This window comes from Anastrepha obliqua, chromosome 1 (genome assembly GCF_027943255.1).
Source record: "Anastrepha obliqua isolate idAnaObli1 chromosome 1, idAnaObli1_1.0, whole genome shotgun sequence".
Lineage (NCBI taxonomy): Eukaryota > Metazoa > Arthropoda > Insecta > Diptera > Tephritidae > Anastrepha > Anastrepha obliqua.
Genome location: NC_072892.1, coordinates 74909843 through 74937619, shown reverse-complemented (window position 1 = coordinate 74937619; position 27777 = coordinate 74909843). Strand labels below are relative to the sequence as shown.

At 39.9% G+C, this 27777-nt stretch overlaps 1 protein-coding gene across 1 annotated transcript in view; it reads left to right on the top strand.

The window, feature by feature from the left end:
* Positions 1-1075: 1075 nt before the first annotated feature.
* LOC129246120 (protein diaphanous) overlaps positions 1076-27777 on the top strand; it is a 36877-nt gene continuing 10175 nt past the window's right edge. Inside the window, exons 1-4 of the mRNA XM_054884675.1 lie at positions 1076-1194; positions 5617-5927; positions 19828-21032; positions 26167-27421. Coding sequence (XP_054740650.1) covers positions 5624-5927; positions 19828-21032; positions 26167-27421 — 2764 coding nt within the window. The 5' untranslated portion in view covers positions 1076-1194; positions 5617-5623. The remainder of the gene's footprint in view (positions 1195-5616; positions 5928-19827; positions 21033-26166; positions 27422-27777) is intronic.

Below are 27777 nucleotides of genomic sequence, written 5' to 3'. Positions count from 1 at the left end.
TAAAGCTGCTATTTGGGCCTGTGGAGGAAACACCCTGCAGAACAAATGATTCTTATACCCGAGCGAAAATATGTGGCATCTATTTCCGAAACTTACGCAAACAGAGGTCGAAACCCCACTGGATGAACTTGTGCAAAACGCTCGTGGTACCACACCAAATGTGATTGCGGGTGATTTCAATGCGTGGGCTGTGGAATGGGGTAACAGATACACCAATAAAATGGGAGATGCCTTGATTAAGGCATTCTCACTGCTTGATGCGGTTCTGCAAAACACTGGGGGAAAAAGCACCTTCGAAGTGAATGGTCGTGCGTCAATAATCGACATAACTTACGCCAGCAGGGCTCTAGTACGATCAACAAGCTGGCAAGTGTGTGATTTTTACACAGGCAGTGACCACTTTGCCATTAAGGTGGACTTTTTGCATGGAAAAGAGCCGTACAGAAAAAACAGAATACGAGCTGGAGGGTGGAGACGTAGAGAACAACCGCGTTCTTTTAGTTATATATTTACACAATACATCGGTTTGCGTGTGTATGTGTTTAGTTGTATAAACAGAATGCTGCCATTGATATTTTTGCTTACACACTTTTTCACCACATCCGTGTTATCAATTACAATTTTTCATTGTTTAATAAACCAAAGCCAAAAACCAACAAATGCAAGTAGTTCATTTATCGATAATTAACATTATTCAACAGTGTTTTTAAGTTATTTTAATAAAAATTTTAATTTTTCTAAGTTTATTTTGTAAATGATTTCGAAATGTACTGCTTGGCAACACTGTGTGGTGAGAGAGCAAATAGCTGACAGGGTTCGACGGGAATGTTTAAATATCGTGAAATAAAATTTACGTTACTACGATACGAAAGGAAGGAATATTTCATTTACATGGGGTTCTCATCAGCTTGATACTAACAGCTGATAGGGGATTACGTTTACGTCGTTCACTGTGTTCAACATGCAGTATGAATTATATGCCGTGGGAACGTGTTACTAGAATTGATTAATCGATTGCAAGGTATCGTAGTGTATAGCAGTTTCTTCCATTTCTATGTGTTATAAATGTTATTAATTTGGTAAAAAGCAAAAGCAACTAACGATCGCGAAACTAGATACTTAATCGGGGAAATATATTTCTTTAATTTTAAACTAATTTTTCTTTAGTTATTTATAAAGAGTTTAACATACGTGGTAAGCAAATGATAAACAGTCTCTATTTACTATATAAATTACCGAGTTCAGCTTTTAAGCAATTTGATAATGCAATTCTTACTCCTTAAAAATGTAACCATTTAAGCAATAATGATCTCACCAAATATATAAACTTCATTTGAGTTATACAGCGTTTATCTAGAAAAAAATGTATATGCAAATTTTTACGGTAAATGCAACGAGAGTTAAAACTTATTGAAAAAGGGCCTTTTTCAAATTCAGTTTGTCAACATTATGTTTGCATGAAGAAAAATATAAAATTTTAGCTTTGTTGTTGTTGTTGTTGTTGTTGTTGGTGTTGTAGCAGCAGCAGTACCTTTGCCCTGTGAGTGTATCGTAATCACCGGTCGTCTTCCTCTAGTTCATCTAACGGTAAGCCCAAGAAACTAGCTGTTTCGACGGGTTGGGTCCAGAGGGAGAAAGGTGTTAGATGAGTGGGTTTAATGGGGCATGTGGAAAGGTGGCTAGTGTCGTACGGGGTACCTTCACATGCTGGACATATGTTTAATATGTCGGGGTCGGTCCCAGGCTTCAGTAGTGGGACCACTCTCCCTAATTTCCACTTATCTGGAATGATGAGAGTGGCTATAGACAGGTTGAAGACCCTGGTGAAATATTCTACTCCCAAAGGACCCAGCTTTTTCAACATCAGCATGTTAAGTCCGTCAGGGCCAATGGCTTTTGATGGTTTCATGTGTTTGATGGCCCCCTGAACTTCGTCGCTGGAGAAAACAAGTGGCGCACGGTTGTGTGTCAGTTTGTGCAGCCGTCTGGTGGCACTACGTTTGGATCTGTCGGCAGGAGGATGCAGAATAAATTGTCAGCTAAAGTAGCACGCGCATCTCTTCCGATCCGATGAAGTACAACCGTTGAAGGTGATATCAACCTTGTCATTGTGCTTCGTCGGGTTCGATAGGGGCCTTACGGTGGACCAGAGCTTGCTCACACCAGAGGTGAAGTTGCAGGACTTCAGATGCTCTTCCCATTTGTTCCCCTTGTGTAGGGTTACCAGTTGCCGTGTCTCGGAATTGAGATCCTTTATCCGAGGATCCCCGGGATCGGCCTGGCGTAGGCGATCACGCACGATACGAAAGGAAGGAATTTTTCATTTACATGAGGTTCTTATTAGTTTGATCTTTAAATCACGTGATCTCGCCAGAGCCAATTACATTGCAGTATTATTCGACGCAGAGAGCTGCCGATATACGATCTCACTCACACTTAAGTCTAGGCATAGTGCTGTTCACTCGCACTCACGAAAATATTGTCGAACACCTGGCAGGTAGAAAGTCCCATCAAAACATTTTTGGCAAAATTTTTTTTTTAATTATAAATAACTAGCATTTCCCAGTGGGCTTCGCACCACCATACATAAAATGTTTTTTTATATCGCAAGAAATTTTTTCATATTAAGTTTTCTTTATAGAACTCGTAAAATGTTGAAACAGTTGTATTAGTTGATTTTTTTCATTCAACATACTTTCTAAAGATGTCACAATAGCCTTTTCTGTACTTTTTTAAAATTTGATTGTGGTGGTCACCTATATACAGGTAAGGTGAAAGAGCCGATAAAAACTTGTAATTAAACTTTGATTCTTTAATTTCCATTTCAATTTTTTACGCTAAATAAATTATGCTAAAATAAATAAAGTTAAAAATGTTTTTCCAGTTCCTTGAATGCTCCAGTTTTTATTATATTTTCGTCCAAAATTAATATTAACATAATACACTTACAACCACAACAGTACAACAGAAACGCTCATAAGCGGCTGTGTATTTGTTGTTGTTTTTCCCATACAGGCATTTCGTATGAGAGGAAACCATTACTCACATAAAATGTCATAACTCAGGAACGGCTCCACCGATTTCAATCAAACTTCACACAAACCACCTCCTCAAAGATAGAAAGGACTCTAATTTTTGTGTCAATCGGTTTGGCGGTTCTTGAGTTATAAGATTACCAAGGAAATGTAACTTCTTTTTATATATATAGATATGTAAAAATTTCATCGCACCTCAAAAACATTTTTTCATTTTCTAAAAAATTATATTGCAATCACCTGGCAAAGTTTCAGACCCAACCAATAATCTGTTTTTTGTTTTTTTTTTTCAAACATTCAATTTTAATATACAGTACAATTCCTCTTAACCGGTCACCTCGGGACTGCATACCTGGCCGGTTAATCCGAAGTGTACTTGTATAATATATTGTATACATACATACAAAAAATGGAGAAGCATTTTTTACATATTTATGTATTTCATATTTACATATGTTAATGTGTTACATGAATAAAATATAAGTGTAATAATTATTTTTTGAAAAAGTCTGATTTTCTTCTGTTTTTTAACCTTCAGTGAATTTCTGAATGCGACATCCACCATTTTCTAATCACCAAAACGTCTAATGCTGTTGACTCATGTTGCTGCTCAATGTATTTCAATGCAATTTCCATCACATTTTTGGCTTCTTCATGAGAAACTGTTTTCTCCTCTTCAACGTCACTACTCTCATCATCTTCCTCTTGTTCTTTGTTTGCTAAATCTATGATTTCGTCATCATTCAAAAATTCATTTTCAAGGTGTTCGTCACAGTTTATCATTCAGTTTTCCACATCTTCTGCCTGTAATGATTCGTTACCCGATAACTTTTGAAGGTCTTGTAAAGTAGATTTGTTTTCTTCTTCTTCAGTCCCTGCAATATTCGAGATCACAATTAGATTCTCAACATCTGGCCAAAGTTTTCTCCAAGACTTAACGTTGAAGAAGGCATTTCTTGAAATGCTGTAGCTAACATATAGATAACGTCCTTGATATTAATCTTTTTGATGGCTTCTAAAAGACCTTTGTCTTCACTCTCCGAATGTTGCAGAATTTCAGAAACAAGTTTACGCCTGTAAAGCTTTTTAAGCTTTCGATCACTCCTTGGTCCGTTGGTTGCACTAAGCTTGTCACATTAGGAGGAAGATAAACTTATTTTATGTCATCTACAGCGCAGTCATGAGGATGGGTTGGAGCATTATCTAACACAAGAATTGCTTTAATAGGCAAGTTTACACTTTTTAAATGTTTTTTAACTTTTGGAACAAACTCCAAATTAAACCACTCTTTAAACAAGTCTGAATTCATCCACGCTGATTTTTGTGACTTATAATAAACCGGAAGGGAAGATGGATTCAAGTTTTTGAATGCCCGTGGTTTAGCAGACTTGCCAATAACGAAAAGAGGAATTTTATGAGTCTCTGCTGCATTCGAACAAACGGCCACTGTAATACGTTCTTTGTTCTTTTTGAAGCCAGAGGCAGACTGTTCATGACTGCCTAGAAAAGTTGTTTCTGGTAACATTTTAATGTTTAGCCCGGTCTCGTCCATATTAAAGACTTTTTCTGGAGATAATTCCTCTGTTTTAACCATTTCACCAAACTTAGTCTTGAATTCTGTCGCACCAGAAGTATCAGCAGATATTTTTTCTCCACTTACATGTGCGAAATGAATTCCGTGTCGCTTCTTCCATCGATTAAGCCAACCATCACTTGCCACAAAGTCACCTTCAATATTAATCTTCTGGTGGATAGCCAAAGCTTTTTCTTTCAAAATTGGGCCGCCAATCGGTGTACCTCTTCGACGTTCCTGAAGAAACCAGATCCACAAAGCTTCATCGACGACCTCGCAAATCGGTTTTTTTTTCTCGTACAACGGCTACCCAGATTTCTATCATATTCCATTTTCGAGCAAAACTCTTCAATGGAACGCCTATCTCTTCGCCAGTTATTTACAGTGCTTTTTCCAATATTAAATTCTGCACATATTTTCGCTACGGATTCACCATTATCAATCCGCCTTAGCACTTTTTAATGTGTATCCATCGAAACCACAATTCGTTTGCGCTTTGCATTCATTGATAAGGAAAGAACTATGTTATGTCCGTACCCACAGCAAAAACAAACCAAATTGATCAAAACGGCAAACGACAAAATTCTATCTAACATCGTTTATAGTTTACTTAGCCGGGATCTCTCCGTAATATCGGGGGAATACCAGCCGCATCGCCTCGCCGGTGAATTTCTTGAAAAATATTGCATTGCGCTCGGCTGTTGTGAACAGGCCGGTTAATCCGTCGACCGGTTAATGCGAAGCTGGTTAAGAGGAATTATACTGTATTAAATTTTCAAAGTGCCTCAAAAATAATTTTTGCATACAAAATTATTATTTTTTGTTTAATTTAAGGGTTGGTTTAGCCCCGCCACCCCTTAGCCAGGCCTGCGTTTCTGTATTTAGAAAAGTATTCTAGATGATTTTCATTGTGTCTCAAATACCTGCTCAAAAATGCTTACCAGCTCTCTTACTATAAGCTAAACAAAAATTTTGAAGTAATTATATATATGCTTTTACTCTTTTTAGATACAATATGTCAAAGCAAGAAAAGTTTAAAACTGGGACTACGGATGGATGGTTTGAGGGATGGTTTAGCCGTCCCAAGATAAAAAGCAATAACAATAATGCCAGCATTTCTGTCAAATCGAACATGATAGACAATGAAGCTATTGATCTGCAAGAGCTTGAACTTAAGATTCGAACATTCAGTGACTCTGAAATAGATTTAAAATTTTTGGAAATCCTTGAAGATATGAATATTCCAAAAGATAAACGTGAACCTCTTCTAATGAAAACTCTGGCTGAAAAGCGCAAAATGATATTTATGCATCTAAAAGGTAAGTTTAAAATATTGTTTCGAATTTGTTACGTTTTTATCAGAATAATTTCCCTGAGTTCGATTACTGGATCCTTAAATAAAAATACAGAAAAGTCACTTTATCGTTTACTTTACACTTGGACACTTAGCTCATGACCTTATGCGCGTGTACCTCTAAATTTGGCAACTCGTATGTTCTGGCGACTTCTGTCTCGCTTTGTTCTGTCTTATAAAGACAGACTGTCATGGTTTTGTTTTAGTATCTCATTCGCTCGTTATTAATCGCGAAGCTTTTTAGTTTTGCTACAATGTGTTTACCTCGAAGAAACGAATTGCTAAAGACTACCATAATGTTATTATTATATATTATAATATTTCTTTTTATATAATTGTTTTATTCGAAAATAAATTGGAAGAAAATCGTGTCGCGGTGTTCCTTTGGAAAAGTGCAGAAATGGTGCAAGTCAGATATACACGATGCTATAAAAATCAGTATATTATAAATGTTTGTGTATCGTACCTGATAAATAGATAGATTTTCTACGTTTATTGACTGTCTAAATACTGTCCGGTCCAGTAGGTTTCGGTGAGTTTTGTCCTGGATTTCGTCGGCGTAGTCTAAGAGGTGTCTCCTGACGTGCCTAGGAGGCGGCTCAGGCTCAAGCAGGTGTCAGGGGTGAAACCTGCGGTAACATCCATGCAGGAACTGCTTGCTGAGCAGTTTGTTGTGCTCCGCTACTGGGACCGCCGACCAGACAGGCGCAGCATAGTTTAGAACCGGCCGGCCAATTGCCTTAAATGTCGAAAGCAACAGTTCTTTGTCTTTGCCCCAAGTGCTGCCGGCCAGCGATTTGAGGACCTTGTTGCGATTTTGGAGTTTTGTGGCAATTGCGGTTGTATGCGCAGAGAAGGAGAGCAAGTTGTCAAAGGTTACACCCAAAATTTTGGGGTTATTTACCGTCGGAATTGGTGTGTCGTCGACTTTTACCTTAAGGGACAGCTTGACCTCCTTTGTCCAGGTGGTGAAGAGGGTCGCCGTGGACTTGGTGGGGGAAAGTTGAAGATTCCTCGCAGTGAAAAAGAGAGAAAGGTCGGTGAGGTAGTTGTTCACTTTGGAACACAGGCCATCGATGTCATTGCCCGACGCCATTATCGTGCAGTCGTCAGCGTATGAGATCAGGGAAACTCCCGCTGGTGGTTGGGGGAGCTTCGAGATGTAGAAGTTAAAAAGCAAGGGAGAAAGGACACCACCCTGCGGTACACCTTGCTTAATCTTCCTCTGCTTTGATATTTGATCTCGAAAAAGCACTGACGAGTGCCGACCGCTCAGGTAGTTCGTGAACCACCTCTTCAGCCCTGGCGGGAGTGTCGACTGATAAATATTATCTAGTAGCGTGGAATGGCTGACTGTATCGAAAGCCTTCTTTAGGTCCAACACTACTAGGACAGTCCTCTCGGTTTTGATTAAGCCCGCGATTTATCTGGGCGTTTATGGCGGTGAGTGCCGTGGTGGTGCTGTGCACTCGTCGGAATCCGTGCTGATGTGGGGCTGGGGCCAGGTGTGTCGTGAAGAGTGGGAGTAGGAGGGCCTCAAGTGTCTTCACTACTGGGGAAAGGAGAGTTAACGGCCGATAAGACTCCCCTTGGTTGGCGGGTTTCCCAGGTTTCAATAGTGGGACCACTCTCCCTGCTTTCCACTTTTCAGGGATGATGAGAGTGGCCAGGGACAAATTGAAGACCCTTGTGAGGAATCCTACTCCCAGGGGTCCCAGATGCTTCAGCATCAGCGCGTTTAATCCGTCAGGGCCAATGGCTTTCGATGATTTCGACTTGTTGATTGCCCCCCTGAACCTCATCACCGGAGAAAGTACGTGGCACACTGTCGTTCGTCAGTTTGTGCAGCCTTCTGGTAATACGACGTTTGGTTCTGTCGCCCGGAGGATGCAGTATGAAAAGCCGGCTAAAATAGCTCGCGCATCTCTTCGGGTCCGACGAAGTGCAACCGTTGAAGGTGATAGCCACCTTGTCGTTGTGCTTCGTCGGGTTCGACAGGGACCTAACGGTGGACCAGAGCTTACTCACCCCAGAGGTGAGGTTACAGGTCTTCAGGTGCTCAACCCATTTGATCCGCTTGTGTTGATTTACCAGTTGCCGGATCTCCAAATTGAGATCCCTTATGCGGGGATCCCCGGGATCGGCCTGGCGTAGGTGGTCTCGCTCGTTTGCTAAACTGGCTGCTTCGGCTGGGAAATGAGGACGAATGTCCTTATAACTTCCAGCTGGGATGAAGCGAGCCGCAGCAGCTGTGAGCACCTTGCGGAATGCGCGTTCGCCCACGCGCACATCAGTGGGGATGGGAAGAGAGGCGAAGGTGTCCTCGGTGAATTCCGTGAAGCCGGCCCAATTAGCTTTTTTAAAGTTAAAATAGGACCGGTGATTCACGGAAACGAAGTCGGCAGGTCTCTCAATCGAGATGATAATGGGCAAGTGGTCTGATGCAAGCGATAGCATAGGTCGCCAAGTTATGCTATTTATCAGACCCGCGCTAGCTATTGTTAGGTCAGGCGAGCTGCTGCAATTGCCCACTACCCTGGTGGGGGCGTCGTCGTTCACAGTGCTGAGTGTCGAGTCGTCTATCTGCTCTGCCAGTTGCTGTCCCCTACGATCAGTTGGCAGGCTTGAATGCCAAAGATCGTGATGCGCATTGAAGTCACCTACAACCAATCGGTTTTCACCTCTGATGAGCGCACCTATATCAGGGTGGTATCCTGCCGGGCAGCAGGTGACAGGGGGTATATATATGTTAAATATTTCGAGCTCGGAATCGCCTGACCGGACAGCTATGCCTTGAAATTCTAAGGTGCTGTCCCTGCGGTCGATTCCTTCATCGATGAGACGATACTGCACTGTGTGGTGGACTATAAACGCTAGGCCACCACCATTGTCTCGCTCGCGATCGTGTCTGTGCACGTTATAGCCATCCCTGGTGATCAGAGATGACATAGCGTGCAACTTTGTTTCTTGGACCGTAGCTATTTTAATACTGTGCCGGCTCATAAAGTCAACTATCTCGTCGACCTAACTCGTAAGTCCGTTGCAGTTAAACTGGAGAACCTTGAAGCTTCTCGGTGAGGTCTGTGTAATTCGGGGGGTGAGGGACGCGTGGGGTTGTCTACGTTGGACCTGCTGCGCAATCCACTGTGGTTGTTGCGGCCTGACGGTGGTGGGCGGCCGCGCCTCCGGGGGCGGTGGTGGGTGCAGAGCTCTGCAGCAGGGGGCAACGTAGGCAGTTGTCCACTCACGGGTGGTGCGCAGGCCGGAACATCTCCGAAAATGGCACCAGCCATTGCAGGAATTGCATTGGACTGATACCAGATTCCGAGGTATTACGGTCTGACACACGGAACAGACTGTACGGAGGACCAGGAGCTGCTGGTTTGTCCCCGCACTGGGGTTGGAGCAGGAAGGTAGGGGGGAGGGGTTGAAGGGGAGTTGTGTTGCTCCGATAGGCTCCTCACCGTGGAGGTGTGGGTTGTGGTGGCGGTTGGTAGCACACTTCTCTAGAAATCCCGCGGAAAACTCGTCGACACACATGATTACCCTACAACATTCCTATAGCAGCCGGATCTACGTTACCGGAATTGCTTTGGTTTTTCCAAACCAAGGCCTGCCGCCACAGTAAATTAGTCCTGTCTAGTGCACCCTACTTTACTGAAGCAGATCTGTGCAGCAAAACTGCTCCAAATACTTCGTATGCCAAAAATAATTCCACCCAAACTCATCATCGGTTAGGTGAAATCAGTGCGAAGGGTGGTACCATCTTAAGACCCGCTTAGGCCAGAGATTGGTACACGCGATTTGTGGTACGTGCTGCTCCTGCCATCTGGCGCCCCCAGCCTTTACGGCTACCACCTCGTCAAATGTGTTGGCACAAACATTCACTACCACAAACCAAACCTTAACGGTTTCCAGGAGCTCATTAGAAAATCGCAACTGCTCGACTACTTCCCGCTCTAACCACAGTGCGAAGAGTAACCAGCAGCTCTTAGCTCCTAGCACAGTCTGTTCGGTGCCAGACCAGAGATCGCAGATCCAACCTTTAATTGTAAATTATGCGGTGGCATGCTTGGCAAATCCAGTGAGTTCAAAAACTCTGTGGGAAAATTTACTGCTTCGCTGTCGTCGCAAACTGTACCAATAGCAACAACATTTGAATCTTCAGATTTAAATTGTCAACGTCTAAATTTTTTGCCGCTAAAATTGCTCTTTCTGCAAGCCACTCATGATCTATGTACTGTGTGTGTACATCGGCAAATATTTGTTCAATGAGAGTATCTTGCGAATCAGCGATTGTGCAGACATCTTCTTCTCTTCTTAATTGGCGCTATAACCGCTTACGCGATTTTGGCCGAGTTTAACAAAGCGCGCCAGTCGTTTCTTTCTCGTGCTAACCGGCGCCAGTTGGACACACCAAGTGAAGCCAAGTCCTTCTCCACCTGATCTTTCCAACGCAGTGGAGGCCGCCCTCTTCCTCTGCTACCACCAGCTGGTACCGCATCGAATACTTTCAAAGCCGGAGCGTTTGTATCCATTCGGACGACATGACCCAGCCAACGTAGCCGCTGGATCTTTATTCGCTGCGCTATGTCTATGTCGTTGTAAAGCTCATACAGCTCATCGTTCCATCGTCTGCGATATTCGCCGTTGCCAACGTGCAAAGGTCCAAAAATCTTACGCAGAATCTTTCTCTCGAACACTCCAAGCGTCGCTTCATCGGATGTTGTCATCGTCCAAGCTTCTGCGCCATACGTTAGGACGGGCATGATGAGAGTCTTGTAGAGTGTTAGTTTTGTTCGTCGAGAGAGGACTTTACTACTCAGTTGCCTACTTAGTCCAAAGTAGCACTTGTTGGCAAGAGAGATTCTACGTTGGATTTCAAGGCTGACATTGTTATCGGTGTTAATGCTGGTTCCTAAATAGACGAAGTCTTTTACAACCTCGAAATTATAACTGTCTACAGTGACGTGGGTGCCGATACGCGAGTGCGCCGACTGTTTGTTTGAAGACAGGAGGTACTTCGTTTTGTCCTCGTTCACCACCAAACCCATTCGCTTTGCCTCTTTATCCAGTTTGGAGAAGGCAGAACTAACAGCGCGGTTGTTAAGGCCGATGATGTCAATATCATCGGCATACGCCAACAATTGTACGCTCTTATAAAAAATTGTGCCTGAGCGATTAAGTTCTGCGGCTCGTACGATGCTCTCCAACATCAGGTTAAAGAAGTCACACGACAGCGAGTCACCCTGTCTGAAACCTCGTTTGGTATCAAACGGCTCGGAGAGGTCCTTCCCAATTCTGACGGCGCTACTGGTGTTGAGCAACGTCATCTTACATAGCCGTATTAGTTTTGCGGGGATACCAAATTCAGACATAGCGGCATACAGGTAACTCCTTTCCGTACTGTCGAATGCAGCTTTGAAATCGACGAAAAGGTGGTGTGTGTCGATTCTCTTTTCATGGGTCTTTTCCAAGATTTGGCGTATTGAGAATATTTGGTCGATGGTAGACTTTCCAGGTCTGAAGCCACACTGATAAGGTCCAATCAGTTGGTTGACGGTGGGCTTCAGCCTTTCACACAATACGCTCGCTAGAACCTTATAGGCGATATTTAGAAGACTAATCCCGCGGTAATTGGCACAAATTGCAGGATCGCCCTTCTTATGGATTGGGCAGAGCACACTTAAATTCCAATCGGCAGGCATGCTTTCATCCGACCATATTTTGCATAGAAGCTGATGCATGCACCTTACCAGCTCCTCGCCGCCATGTTTGAATAGCTCACCCGGTAGTCCGTCGGCGCCCGCGGCTTTGTTGTTTTTTAGCCGCATTATCGCTATTCTCACCTCGTCATGATCGGGTAGTGGAACGACAATTCCGTCGTCAACGATTGGGGTATCGGGATCTTCACTTTCTCGGTGACATGCGCAGCTGTCACTGTTCAATAGGTTCGAGAAGTGTTCCCTCCATAATTTAAGATTGCTCTGTACGTCAGTCACCAGTTCGCCGTCTTTGTTCTTACAGGAAAACGCCCCGGTCTTGAAACCTTCTGTAAGCCGCCGAACTTTCTGGTAGAATTTTCGGGCGTTGTTCCTGTTGGCCAGCATCTCAAGCTCTTCGCACTCACGTATTTCGGCCTCTTGTTTCTTCTTTCGGATAATACGTCTCTCTTCCTTTTTCAGCTCTCTGTAGCGATCCCACATGGCTCGCGTTGCGCCCGATCGCAGCGTGGCTCTATAGGCGGCATCCTTTCTTTCTGCGGCAGCATGACATTCCTCGTCGTACCAATTGTTTTTTCGGGCTCGCCGGAATCCGATTTCTTCTTCGGCGGCGGTACGTATAGAACGAGAAATGTTGCTCCATTGTTCGTGGATGCCGGTTTGTTGGGCAGTGCTCTCCGAGAGCAGGAGTGAGAGTCGAGTGGCGAATCTTCTGGCTGTCTGTTGTGATTGCAGCTTTTCGATGTCGAACATTCTTTGCGTAGGTAGATGCACGTTTTTTGCTGCACAGAGGCGGGTGCGCAGTTTGGCTGCAACAAGGTAGTGATCCGAGTCAATGTTGGGTCCTCGGATCGTACGTACATCTAATACACTAGAAGCGTGTCTTCCATCTATCACAACATGATCGATCTGGTTTCGTGTTTTTCGATCAGGAGACAGCCAGGTGGCTTGGTGAATCTTCTTATGCTGGAATCTGGTGCTGCAGACTACCATGTTTCGGGCCCCGGCGAAGTCGATCAGCCTCTGTCCGTTACCGGATGTTTCGTTGTGCAGGCTGAATTTTCCGACTGTGGGACCAAAAATTCCCTCCTTGCCCACCCTGGCGTTGAAGTCGCCAAGCACGATTTTTATGTCGTGGCGGGGGCAGCGCTCATAGGAACGTTCCAGGCGCTCGTAGAAAGAATCTTTGGTCGCATCGTCCTTCTCTTCCGTCGGGGCGTGGGCGCAAATTAGCGATATGTTAAAAAAACGTGCTTTGATGCGGATTGTTGCGAGACGCTCGTCCACCGGAGTGAACGACAGTACTTGGCGACGAAGTTTCTCTCCCACAACAAATCCGACACCGAATTTGCGCTCCTTTACATGGCAGCTGTAGTAGACGTCGGAAGGCCCTATGGTTTTCTTTCCTTGCCCCGTCCATCGCATCTCTTGGATGGCAGTGATGTCAGCCTTTACTCTCACGAGGACATCAACCAGCCGGGCAGAGGCACCTTCCCCATTAAGGGACCGGACATTCCAGGTGCATGCCCTCAAATCATAGTCCTTAGTTCGTTTGCAGGGGTCGTCATCAGTATAGGGAGGTCTCATCCGAGGCTTTTTTAAAGTTTTCATTGGGGGGGGATTTTTAAGTGGCGGGTCCCAAACCCAACGCACAACCAGCTATCCTGGAATGTTTCGCCTTCTCACTTTAGCTCACTCCCGAACGGGTGTTCGGAAGCTACCCAGAGGATACGTGGGCTAATCCCGGCCGTTGTGAGCTGCTTGAACCATATGCAGAAGAATCGTCCTGGCCATTCCCAAGTGAATGGCGATCAGTAACTTTCCCCACTTGCGTGGACTTCTACACATGGAACCATCCTCCATTGTGCAGACATAGGTCGGTAATTTTACGTATCCAGTTTCATCTATAGCAACTTTTCCATCACTGATATCTAAGAGTTGTTTTGAAAATGTTTCAGCGGATGGGTCTTGAAGCATTTGAACGCGCATATTTACTTTCAGCTGTACTTTTTCAACATTACGCCACAATGGAGATGATTTTAAGCAAGCGTTGATCTCATCAGCGTATGTTGAACGTGAAATGGCTGGAAGTGTTTGCCTGAAATCACCTGAAAGAACCAACAGAGTTCCGCCAAATAGTTTGTCGTTGTTTTTAATAATATCTTTCAATGTCCTGTTTAACGCCTCAAGCGAATGTTTGTGTGGCATAGTACATTCATCCCAGATGATAATTTTACACTGTTTCAGCACGGTGGCCATGGACGGTTAATTCTTAATGTTGCATACTGCGTCAGGGTTATTCTGAATATTTAGTGGCAGCTTAAATACTGAATGAGCTGTTCTGCCTCCACCCAATAAAGTTGCTGCAATGCCCGATGATGCAACGGCCAATGCGATGCCAATATTTGAGAAAAATACACACTGACCGTTTTCAAGATGGACGGTTAACTGAACAACTGCTGGATCCCGTTCATGAATTGGAAAGCCAAAGATACGCCAAGCAGCTTCATTGCACCTGCAGACAACTGGCGGGAATAACTAATTAAATGAGGTTTGATCAGTTATCGACCGGGGATAAAAAATGATTAAATTACTAAAATGGCTATTAAAAAATAGGGGTTGATGATAAAAAGCTAAAAATTTAGGGTTGTATGTATTTTTAATGCGCTACCGTCCGCACTTCAAACTGTCGCTACCAACAATACCTAAACGGTAAGGAGCCCTCAGGCGCAACACACCTCCCCCACTGACCCACAACCCTCCTGCTCCTATCCCAGTGCGGGGACAAACCAGCAGCTCTTGGTCCCCCGCACCGTCTGCTCCGTGTGTCAGACCAGGGTCCCTCGGAACCTGACAACAGTCCAGTGCAATTCTTGCAATGGCTGGTACCACGGACATTACATTATTTCTTTTTACCAAAGTCGTCTGTAATTTTGTTTACTACTCTGTGAATCTGTTGCACAGTTGAATGTTGTTTTCGGAAACCGAACTGGTATGAGAGGATAGCGTCTTTTTGTTTTAGAATCGAGTCAATTCTGTCAAGCAGTATTTTCTCAAACAAGTTGGAGAGGATGGGCAGCAAGCTAATTGGTCTGTACGACCTAGCAACAGTGCCCTTCTTGTTTGGCTTGGGGATCGCTATAACTTGTGCAACTTTCCATGCTTTGGGAAAGTATTGTAGCCTAATTATTCCGTTGAAGAGATCTCGTACGTAGTTTATTATAGTATCGGGTAGCTCCTTTAGTATTTTTCCGTTCCGGGTGTATTTTTGTGTTTAAGTTTCTTTATATAATATTTTATTTCTTCTTTTGTCGTGTTTTGTATTGTGTGGTCTGCATTTTCAATTGAGTTTGGCAGCTCAATGTTTTGATCCTTATCTTTGCTTGTTATTGCCCATGTGTTGGAATTTGTTTTTATTGGAGACTTGCATACGGTTGTTTTAGTAAGTTTTTTAGTTGCTTTCCATAGGGAATAGTTGGTAGCTGTAATTGTTTCGAGGCTGTTAAGGTACTTCTTCAGTTGATTGTCATTAAGTTCTTGGAGAATTTTTTTAAGTTTATTTGATGATTTGTTTCGTTTAGTTTTATCGGCTGGGTGCTTGGAGCGTAGCTAGTCTTTTCTAAGTTTGCGTTTTTGTTGGAATTTTGTCTAAAATAAAAGTAGGGACTTTCTTTGTTGTTAAAGTGTGTAACATTGAGGTCGATTGTGTTACTGCTTTTATTATGTTATCGTTTAAGTATTCAATTGCATAGTTCAGTTCGGTGGTGGATTTCAAAAAGACTCTAGTTTCCATGTTTTTACTTATGACATCACGAAATATATTCCAGTTCGTCTTATGGTTATATAGCGAGGTGATGACTTTTCCAACAGGTTTATCCTGGAGCGCTATTATTATTGGTGAGTGGTCTGCTGATAAGTCAAGGCATGATTTTATTGCAATGTTTTCATGAGTCAGGTTTTTCGTTTTTCCTTTAAGATAATCGAGGTATTGATGTTTTGTATTATTATACTTGGGTGGACAATAAACAGCTGATATTATATATATCAAAGTTATGCAATAAAACACAGACTTTGAAATTTTCCCGAGAAACTATTAAAAGCTCAATTGACTGCAATGTATCTTTTAAAACTGAAGAACAAAACGACGGCGCTATTGCGTTTTTCACCAATGCAATCATTCCCCTAATAACTTTATCAACACCAACAGTCAAACACACAACCAAAAGATAATAAAGATAAAATGTAAAAGAAAACTGCGGAAACAATGGCAAACAACTTGACATCCAGGCGACAAAACAATCTTATACAAAATGACTAATGATATTAAAAAGATGTTAAAGGAATTTGAAAATAAAAACCTGGTGAGTATAGGCTCTACAATAAAATAACCAATTCTCACTATCGAAAGCTACGAAGAACATTAACAAAACAACACTTCACCAACATGCAATTCTGACCGAAAATATTACGTGGGCTAAAACACATTTGGATAAAGCCTTTGATAATTTAATTCAAAATAGGCAACAAAATAACTTACCTGATATATTTGAATTCAAAGATAGAAAAATAAGAAAAGTGACCCTACATGAAATACTGACAAAAATTAAGAATATACACAATAAAAAATCTTCAAATCACGACAGAATTAATGGACAAATTATAAAGAATCTACCCGACGATGGAATTAAGTATCTAAGGCATATATTTAACTCGTCAATAAGACTCAAATATTTCCCTTTGCCTTGGAAAGCATAGAGTAACAAATAAAATACAAAAAGAAATTGACAACAAAAATTATTGCGTCGCAGTCTATCTTGACGTGGCTAAGGCCTTTGACACCAGACTATTGTACAAATTAAAAAAAATACTTCCAACTGACTATTATCTACTTTTGCGGAGTTACCTTAATGAAAGATATTTTTATATTAAATATCAGGACGAAGGCTCTGATGTACTACTCATGGAAGCAGGTGTTCCACAAGGAAGTGTTTTTGGACCACTCTTATACATTATCTATACACACGATATACTCTGCCCAAGTGACGATAGCATGATTGCAACCTCTGCTGATGACACCGTTTTAAAAACCTCTAATAAAAACATAAATGTTGCCACAAATAAATTACAACAGCTACTTAACTCAACGCTGGCCTGGTTCAATACATTTTTTTATATATGTATATGTATATATATATACTATACTATACTATATATACTGTATATAATATATATACTATACTACTGTAAAGCCAGTCGTGGCAGTCATTTGAACGATATTATTTTTTATTCATAAATGACAATGTTCAATCTTCAAAATAAAAAAAAAAAGTTTGAAAAAATATTGATTATTTGTTTTTTTATAGCCGATACAAAAAGCACTTATTTAGTCCTGTCGTAAATTCTGTTACAAATTAAGCCCGTTATAAATTATATGAAATTATAATACTTTGTTTTTTAATGAAATTAGTTTTATTGAATCGTATAAATATAAAAAAAAGTTTACTTTTCGTTCGAAATAGTCACCATATGCTTTTACACAAGCCTTGAAACGATTACGCTATTTCAGTATACATAGGTATATGTAACAGGTGGCGCTAAAGTAATCCTCCTATCAGAAAATGCTATAAATTTTGCCTTTGGCCCCTAATGTCAGTTCTGTTTTGACATTTGTGTAGTAAACACATGCGAAATACACGTTAATAAACAATGTTACGCTACACTGCTCCAGAACGCGGAGTATTGCTCACTATTTATTTGACCAATAATCGGTCGGTGACTTTGGCACAACGTGAATTTCGTCGCAGATTTCCTCGCCGTACAACGCCTACTGGTGAAACACTGCGACGTTTAGCCGCTCGCCTCGAAGAGGCTGGCACAACAGATGCTGCTGTGGCAGACCCCGGAGTAGCCGTTCTGCAGAGAATATTGCTGCTGTAGCCGAGGATGTCATGGAAGCGCCGTCGACATCGACCTGACGACGTGCCACGCAAATGGGTATCAGTCGACGGTCTTTACAGCGAATTTTGGTACAAGATTTGAAGATGTTTCCGCACAAAGTCCAGACGGTGCATCAGAGTGATGAGTCCAATTCCATCTTAGCGGGTACGTAAATAAGCAAAATTTACGCTTCTGGGGCACTGAAAATCCGCGTGTAACCCACGAAGAGCCATTACACCCGCTCAAAGTCACTGTTTGGTGTGCTGTTTTCGCTGGAGGAGTCATCGGACCTTTTTTCTTCGAAGATGTCGCGGGCCAAACGGTTACTGTGAATGGTGAGCGCTACAGAGCAATGATCAACGAGTTCTTTTTGCCGCAACTTGACGAATTGGGATTGAAAAACATGTGGTTCCAACAGGACGGTGCAACGGCACACATTGCACGTGCCACAACCGATATGCTGAAAGATGCATTTCCCGGGCGCCTAATCTCCCGTTTTGACGATTTGCACTGGCTAGCAAGATCGCCTGATTTGACCGCTCCAGACTTCTTTTTGGGGGGCTTTTTGAAGTCGCGGGCTTATGTCAACAAGCCTCAGACTCTTGCAGCTCTTAAAGACAATATCCGTCTAGAATGTGAGGACCTATCGCCGGAAGTTTTGGCCAAAGTGATGGAAAATGCCGTAAAAAGGGCTCAAATGGCAATCAATTGTGGCGGCGGCCATTTACATGACATCATATTCTCGACTTGATGTAAAAGAAATTAAAAGACGAAATAAAAATAATCCACAAGAAGAATCAAAGTTTTTCATTTTTTTTTAAATTACAGCCAAAAAACATCGCAAGGTTACTTTTGCGCCACCTTGTGTATAGTATATTGGTAAGGAAATGCAGCGAAAATTGGTCATCGCATTTAGTGACACGGCAACCGAAGACTACCTCCACCAAGTCGTTTGAGCTTCCAGGCTCACCATGACATGGTCGGCGACTATGCGAGGTAACCGTGCCTCAAACTCTGACCACTTGTCAAGCACTGGTTTACCGCCTATGGAATATTAATCTCCCAATGTCATTTGAAGAATAGAAATAGATGTACACGGTCTCCGGTGCAGAATTAGGAATTAAAGAAAAACTAGTTGATTTAATAACTATTATGATATAAAGAACACACGTGCGGATTTTATATTTCGAAAATTATAATATTTCCTCTAAATGTTGACAATTCCGTCGGAAACACTCTTGGAATCTGGGCTTCGATATGGCCTTCGAGAAGTGATGTCAGGATACCATTAACAATTTTTTAGTGTCTTGGCAAGGGCTTGTCCTTGGCATTGGCAGAAAATAATCGTTCAGCATACCCCGATAAGAGACATCGTCCACAGAAATTGCTTACACTCGACGATTTTCAAAAATATACTGTCCAATTATTCCACTGCTTAAACCGTCACTTTGGGACTATGAAGTGGCTGTTGATGTTTTAATTGTGGGTTTTTGTCCTTCAAGTGACCAATAACGGCACATTTTCATTTGTTCTCGAAGTCCGACTGGGCTAGGGTCGTGAGCTTTTTGCCACCGAACTTGCCGCCCGGAGCCTTCCCATACATGAACGAATCAAATCTTTATCTGGAGTATCACGTAAACATCGAATCTTGAGAAGTGAACAAAGACGAGCAATTGCACACAAATCATTGGTCTTGAAATACGTTTCGTTTACGACCGCACGTTGCTAACTCGTCCACTGCGACATGGTGACTAAATAACCCACACAAATATCGAAGCTAGGGCTCATTCGCTTTAAATTAAAAAGTTAAATTAAATTCTGCCACCGAACACACTATCGCTTTTTTTTGTAAGAAATGCCCTATTTTCCTGCGACCTCTACTTTTCGTATCACATTTTATGTTTCGAGCGCATATAGAGTTTAAGTGGAGTTTATATTGTAATATACCTGATAAGCGAGCTTGCAAGTGCACAGACTGGGAGTGTGAGATCGATCTTTCAAGTTGATCTAAGTACACTGTGCAAAATAATTTCGATTTGGCAGCTTACAGCGCGTATCATAAATTTTATTCTAAACTTTTAAAACATTTATGTAAGTAGATGTACATATGTATATATGTTATTTATCGGTAATTTAAAATTAATATTACTGTTTGATTGATTGCTTGTTTTTGCATTGATTTGATGTTTTTTCCTTTGATTTCAGGAAAAAATTCGAACGAACACCGCTCAAGTTCACGATTTGAGAAACCGTATGATTACATAGAGTATATGCGTAATAAAGAACACAGCGAAAATAAAATATATCAGTGCCTTGAAAGTTTACGGGTAGCACTTACAAGCAATCCTATTTCATGGATAAAGGAGTTCGGAGAAGATGGGATAAATGAAATAGTTTTATTGTTAAGACGTTGCTCGAAAGAAAGTGGTTTTGATAGAATTGAATTTGAGTGTATTCGCTGTTTGAAAGCTGTAATGAACAATACATGGGGCTTGAACTTAGTATTGACACCTGAGCTGCATACAGTTGTATTATTATTAGCACAGTCGTTAAACCCCCGAAAACCACATACAATGTGTGAAGCTGTCAAGTTACTGGCTTCATTTTGTATTGTTCCAGAGCGTGATGGCTATGATAAAGTTCTGAGAGCAATAACTACCGCCGCATCAAACAAATATAAAACGAGTGAACGTTTTAAGCCCATCGTTGATGCATTATTTATTGAAGGAAAAAGTGATTTAAAGAGAGATTTAGCTTGTCACAGCCTTATATTTATTAATACTTTAACAAATACGCCCAGTGACTTAAACTTTCGTCTGCACTTGCGCTGTGAGATAATGCGAATGGGACTTTATGAAAAGTTTGATCTGTTTAAAGACATTGTTTCAAAAAGTAATAACGATGCTTTAATGCAACATTTTACAATATTTAATGAAATACGAGAATATGATTTTGAAGAGTTTATACAAAGGTTCGAAAATGTTAGTTTTAACATGGATGATATGACAGACTGTTTTGAAGTACTTAAAAATCTTTTAACAGATACCAGCTCCGAACCTTATTTTTTGTCAATACTGCAGCATTTACTATATATAAGAGATGATTTTTATTTCCGCCCAGCTTATTATCAACTAATTGAAGAATGTATACAACAAATAGTTTTGCACAAGGGATATTGCGATCCGAACTTTGAAAATCGTACATTTAATATCGATACATCATTAATTTTAGACGATATTGTTGAAAAGGTAAAGGTCAAAGAAATAAAACGTTCTGAGGAGTATGAAAAAAAAATTGAAGAACTAGAAATTTCAAAACAAGAAGCTGAAGCCAAAGTAGCACATTTAGAAGAACAAATGAAAATTTTAATTACTACCGAAGCTGCCAATTCTAACGGTAATATATCCAAGGTGAGTAGGACTCATTATTTAGTGAACAATTTTATTAACTATGGTCTAATTTATGTTAAGACATGTTTAAACCATTTTATAATATGACTGCAGTATGTGAGAAAAAGCTATTTGATGCATTCTATTTACTAACAAGCATGTTTCTTAGAAATCTTGTCTTACAATATTTGTGAAGTAGTTCCAATTTAGGAGTTTAAATGATCTTATTTGCAGCACTTGTAATCGCTTGCAACCCTGCTGCAAATGCTATGCCGATTCTTTTCGAACGTGCGGCAATTTTGCATAGTACCCAAGTAAAATAATCTTTTCCTAGTACACCTTCATCGGAATTGTGTTTCATGCATGTTAAGATTATATAGTCCGGTTCACTTGATTATATATATATGTGTATATATATTTATATAATTCGCGCGTACACCCTTTTTGGGTGTTTGGCCGAGCTCCTCCTCTTAATTTCGGCTTGATTTATTGGTTCACTTGAGTTATTTGCGCATTAAAGTTGTAAAAAGGATCGTTTTTTAAGCACTCATTGTGTGTGCTCGAAAACTTGGTAATTCTAATAAAATGGGAAAGCAGAAAGGTTTAACAGATCGTGAAAAAGGACAAATCGATATCTTGACCACAGGGGGACTTTCCAATCGCCAAATTGTTAAAAAGATTGGTTGAAGTCCAAACGTTGTGGATCTTGACGTGAAACAAGGTGTCTTCTATGGTAAGAACTAAAGGGGGATTTTTTAAGAGCTATAGGAAAGTTTTTAAAAAAAACACACGTAAAATTCAGAAACATGCATGAAATTTTTATTTAAATCGATAGTACAGTCCATATAATTTAATGTACAGGGAGGTTTTGTGGAACTGCTTTGACTAAGTTTTTAGTTGCTTTCCATAGAGAATAATTGTTAACTGCCGTGACTTCCAAGTTATGTATGTAATTCTCAAGCTTTTTATCTTGGTGTTGCTTTAATAATGTTTTTAATTCAGTTGTCGATTTGTTAAGTTTTGCGTTATCTTCGGGATGTTTAGTAGTTTGCCACTTTTTACGGAGTTTCTTTTTTTGTTGTATTTTTTGTTTGATATGTTTTGGAATAGACTCTTTTTGTAGAATTTTTATAGTGGGTGTCGAAAGGGTGAGGGCTTTGATGATGGAATAGTTGAAAAAAGCTATTGCTGAGTCAATTTCGTTTTCCGTTTTTAATGAAATATTTATAGTAAATTGTGCTTCCACACTTTGTCGAAAATATATATGTATAGTCCTGTAAAAGTTTGTTGGTGCAGAGTTCCAAGAATTGTCATTAGGAGTGATGAATGATCCGACGATAGCTCCTAACATGGCTAAGCATGGTTAAGTCCACACTCCGGGATCTATACAGGCTGCAAAGAAGTGTATTTTTATGCATTACGGGTGCCATGAGTGCAACCTCTGGTGATGCCCTAAATGCTATGCTTGATTTGCTCCTCTTGGATCTTAAGATACAACAGATAGCAATAAAAACAATGTATAGATTCCATAAATATGGTTTCTGGCTAGAAGATGGAACTTCGGGACACAGAGAAATCTTTAAGTTGCTATCTAAGCAGTATCCACTGTTTTTGTCACTTTAAGACGACCTGATACTCATAGTTTCATTTGGATCAATGCACAGTGGTCCCGCCGCGTAGGAAGAGCGGTCATAAGAACTTTTGGCGTGATAAATTACTTTTTAGTACGTTTTTAAGTTGAGAAATGTTTTTATTTGTTAAAAAAACATTAAGACATATAAAAAGTAATATATATAATATATAATAAGAATATATATAAGATATAATAATAATAATATATAATAAAGTAATATATAATTAATATAAAAAGTCAAAGGAAAATTAGGTACACACATTTTTTATATAAAATTTGTTTGTTTCGTTTAAAGTTTTGCATAAATCTTAAATTATAAACAATAATAGAAAAATACATTAAATTCCGGAAGGATGAGCATAAAGTATACTTGGATGCCAGTTAACTTATTCTTATTTATGAAAACAATAAAACATTCACTTCCAAAAAAGTTAATGGACTTAGAAATACAAAACTTTTAACTCAATAAATCTAACACTTCTCTTGACATCATAGATTTCTTTTTTCATGGTAATTTTCGTAGACCAGATATAAATGGATCGGAATTAAGAAGAAGCCTGTGCAAAAGATCCGTGTTAGTTACAGTTCTTGAGTGCTTTCTGGTATTGTCACGTCTGAATTGTTTCACTAATTTATTACATGATTCAGCTGCCTCCTTTGATAATTCTCCAATTGATAATAAACAATGATCGATCACCTCCGGCCCATGAATGAGCACTTATGAACTGATGCAGGTAAATTATACCATGAATATTTACTAACTAGAATTTAAGCAGTGTCTAGTGCGTATATTTTGAATTTATTCGAATTAATTTTAAGACCAGTTGAAAGACATTGTAGGAGATAACTACATCTGTCTATAACGTGTTTGTCTATTCCTGTGATTTCAGATGATATGGTTGAATGAAGGAAACATTTTCGTGCTGTATCTCCATCATTAGAGGTGCCACTTCCTCCACTTTGCGGTTTGTCAACTATCAAACCTAATTGTTCTCTAAACTCCCTCTGAACAAATTCCTTTCTCTTAGCTAAAAGTGCTTTTTTCTCAGATGAACGTGCTTGCCACCTTTTAAATTCGATTCTATAAGAAACATGAATAAAGTATTCAAAAAATCTAGTCCAAGAATGCAGGGGTAATAAACAAAATTCAAATCTACTGGAGTTTACTTGTTTGTTTCTACACTTTTCTAAGTCATTCATTTCTGTAGATGTCGCACCACAAATATAACATTTACTCGTAGATGAGTCACATAGGTACAGATTAGACCCTATATCAAGCGCAATCGCAGGTCATCGCAGCTGGAAATTATTTTTCCTTAAAGAGGACATACGTAAGAATATTTTAATGTATGTTTCATTTGTGCAGATTCGTGCGAACTTAGTTAAAACTTTACAAACTTCTTATAAAAAAAAATAAACGGCAAATTTTAAAGTACGTATTTCGTACGGTCAGAAAACCTATTAAATAATAATTGAAAAAGATAACAAAACGGTTAACATGTCGTACATACCTTCAACTTGAATTTCCATTGTACAACAGGTCATAAACACAGTAATGCTTAGAAAAATAACACTTCCCGAAACTGCGTAAGTACGGAGCGGAGACCACGCTAACTATCACTTTTCAAATTCTCTTACTTTGGAGGCACAATTATAAGTGAATTGTTTGTGCAGTTGAAATTTCTTTTGTACTCTAAGTTACTATGACTAATGAACTAACATTTAGCTAAATATTGTTGCAACACTGTGCAATGGAACAATCCAGAATGCATTCAGGGAGGTTTTAGGGATATTTTCTTTACCGTTGGGTCCAAGAATGAAATAGGATCTGGAGCCGGATGGCACTTAAACGATAGTAATAAGTATCACTATGCTATGGGGGAAACGGCAACTGTTTTTCAAACGGAAAGTTTTGCCATCCTGAAAGTAGCCGAATGGATAATGGAGAGGAGATGGATCGGGAAACAGATTGAAGTTTTCAGTGACAGTCAGGCTGCACTGAAACTTCAAAGATTGTACAAGAATGTAAGAAGAAGCTTAATTCTGGCTTATATTTATATGGGTTGCAGGACACTCCGGTGTTCAAGGAAACGAAATTGCCGATGAATTGGCCAACCGTGGATCAGCGATTTTTCCCACAGTAATTGGAATCAGTTCCACAGGAATCATGAATTGGATCAGCGATTATGTACGCAATTTACATAAAGGGTGATGGTCCGGTCTAGAACGCTGCAGAACTGCAAAGTGTTTTGTGACAAGTCCGAACAGAAAACTGTCAAACTTTCAACTAAAACTTGGAAGGAAAGACATTTGGTTGATGGTCAGTATTATTACAGGAAACAACCCATGGGGTCAGCATATGACCACCATTGGAATCATTGAGGACCCAATGTGCCTGTCTTGCTTGGAGGAGACGGATAGCACTGAGCAGTTTCTCTGTGAGTGTCCTGCCTTTGCTAGAGCAAGGCTATGAGTTTTGGGTTCCGATGTCGTGAGAATGAGTAATATTCGTTCTCCAAAACTGGAGGATATTTACAGATTTGCTAAAGAATCTGGAAAATTCTCACAGGCCTAACTACCTTTATCCCTGTCTCTATTCTTTCTCATCTCTTTCTCTGATACTTTTCTCCTTCCCTCCTTGACTATTTACCATCTTTCCAGAACACTAAATACAATGAACTTGGTACTCTTTGGCTATTCAAATTTCGATATTTCAATTTCAGTATTTGCTTAATGAATATATTATATAATTATATTATATACATATCTTATACTGTTCATATAAATCTCTTACGATAACTCTCTGAGATCCTTCACTGGATTGTCAAATAAAATCCCCCAAATTAAGGGCAACTTGCTTTACTTTATTTTCAGTACTTCTGTACACGTCTACCTTAAGTCTGAATCATTTTATTACTTTTCGTTTATTCGCTTACACGTTAACTTACTACTGAGCCCAGAAAGCGTGCACTGTCTTGATATCTGCTGTCACCATCAAGGCAAATTCATATTCGCTTTTCTTACCAGTCGGTTCGCGAAGCTTCGCGGTTGCAACAAAATATATTGTATTATTATGTGTTTATATTATATATTCTATTATATATGATATTATATATGTTATTATATATGCCAACAAAAATTTTCAGTCAGTATGGCTCGATAGCGCTCTCTCAGTTTTGGCGAAGAAGAATTTTTCGTGTGATTGTTCATTTCTGAGACTACGAAAGGTTTAAATACCGGTACTGTTTTCTGCGTTGTATTGTCCATAGATTGTTGTTGATAGTGTTGAACTTTTATCTTTTGGTCGTTGGATAGCCTTGAATACTTGGCTCTTCACTTCGCGGCTGTCAAATTTGAATTACAGATACCAAAATTTTCGACAAAGAAATTACTTTCGACAAACATTCAATGTTACCAGTTACTGCTATTAATTCAACATTTACTGTAATTTATATAAATAGATATCAGTGTTTGACGTTGATAACAAATATAGCATGTAGTAAAATTTTTCTATATTTTTAGTCAATCATTCCACCATCAGAATGTGCCACACCAAAGACATTTGTTGTACCGCCACCACCACCTCCACCTCCGTCAGCATCAACTACAACAGGAATCATTATAAGGCCACCACCACCTCCGCCAATGCCGAATTTAGGGATAGGCGCACCTCCACCCCCACCACCACCACCAGGCACCTCAGTGCCTTTACCTGGAACTAAATTTCGAAATCAACTTTCTTCTTCGATTAACGAGCTTCCAATGGGTTTAAAACCAAAAAAAAAATGGGAGGTCGGAAACCCAATGAAACGCATTAATTGGAAAGTTATAGTTCCCCATTCTATGTCGGAGAAAGCATTTTGGCTTAGCTGTCGAGAAGACGGTTTAGCGTCAGATCAATTTCTTTCCGAACTTGCTGAAAGGTTTTCCTCAAAACCCATTAAAAAAGATCACAAAGATGCGGTTGATAAGGCAATAACTGTAGTTAAAAAAAGTATTGAGTTGCAAGTATTAGATTCAAAAGCGGCGCAAAATTTGGCAATTTTGCTTGGTGGACCATTAAAACACTTATCGAATGAACAAATTAAAGTTTGTCTATTGCGCTGTGATACGGATATTTTATCATCAAATATATTGCAGAATTTGATCCAGTACTTACCGCCGCCAGATCAATTGAAAAAACTGCAAGATATAAAGGCCAGGGGAGATCCATTGTCACCAATTGAACTATTCGCGGCAACCATTGGTGAAATAAGGAGACTATTGCCTCGCCTTCACAATCTTAATTTCAAATTGATTTATGCTGATTTAATTCAAGACATTAAATCCGATATTGTTGCTGGAACAGCAGCATGTGAAGAGATTCGAAACAGCAAAAAGTTTGCCAAAATTTTAGAATTAATTCTATTAATGGGAAATTATTTAAATTCCGGATCAAAAAGCGAAGCAGCGTTTGGATTTGAAATGTCATATCTTGCAAAACTCTCCAATACTAAAGATATTGATAACAAACATACTCTACTACATTATTTGGTAAAAAGTGTAGAAGCTAATTTTCCTGATTTGTTATATTTTTATAATGACATGACACATATAGATAAAGCCTCTCGAGTAAACCCCGATTCAATTCAGAAGGCTATGCGTCATATGACTTCGGCTATAAAAAGTCTAGAAACAGATTTACAAAACAATAAGGTCCCTCAATCCGATGATGATAAATTTAACGAAGTCATGGGCAAATTTTCATATGAGTGCCGTCAACAGATTGATGTTTTAGGTAAGTAGTTTTTTTTTTTTTTAATTTTATTTCCATAAATATTTGTAATTCAAATGCACCGCAAATTTAAGTTTTAGCATTTTTTGTCTTTTTTAATTTAATTAAGTTGGTCCATTTTTAATAATTTAGTGGCCTAGTCAACATATATCAGCTAATATATTATTTTGACGTTCCTCCTCACTTTCTCCTTCAGCATAAATCGGGGTGTCATCAGCACATAGTATTATTTTAAATTTCTTGATAATCATTAAAAAAAAAAAATGACGAAACATTTATCAAATTCATGAAAGATAGATATGTTCAATTTCGATTGTGCAACAGACGTTAATAAGTCAACAATACTAAGAGGCAACATT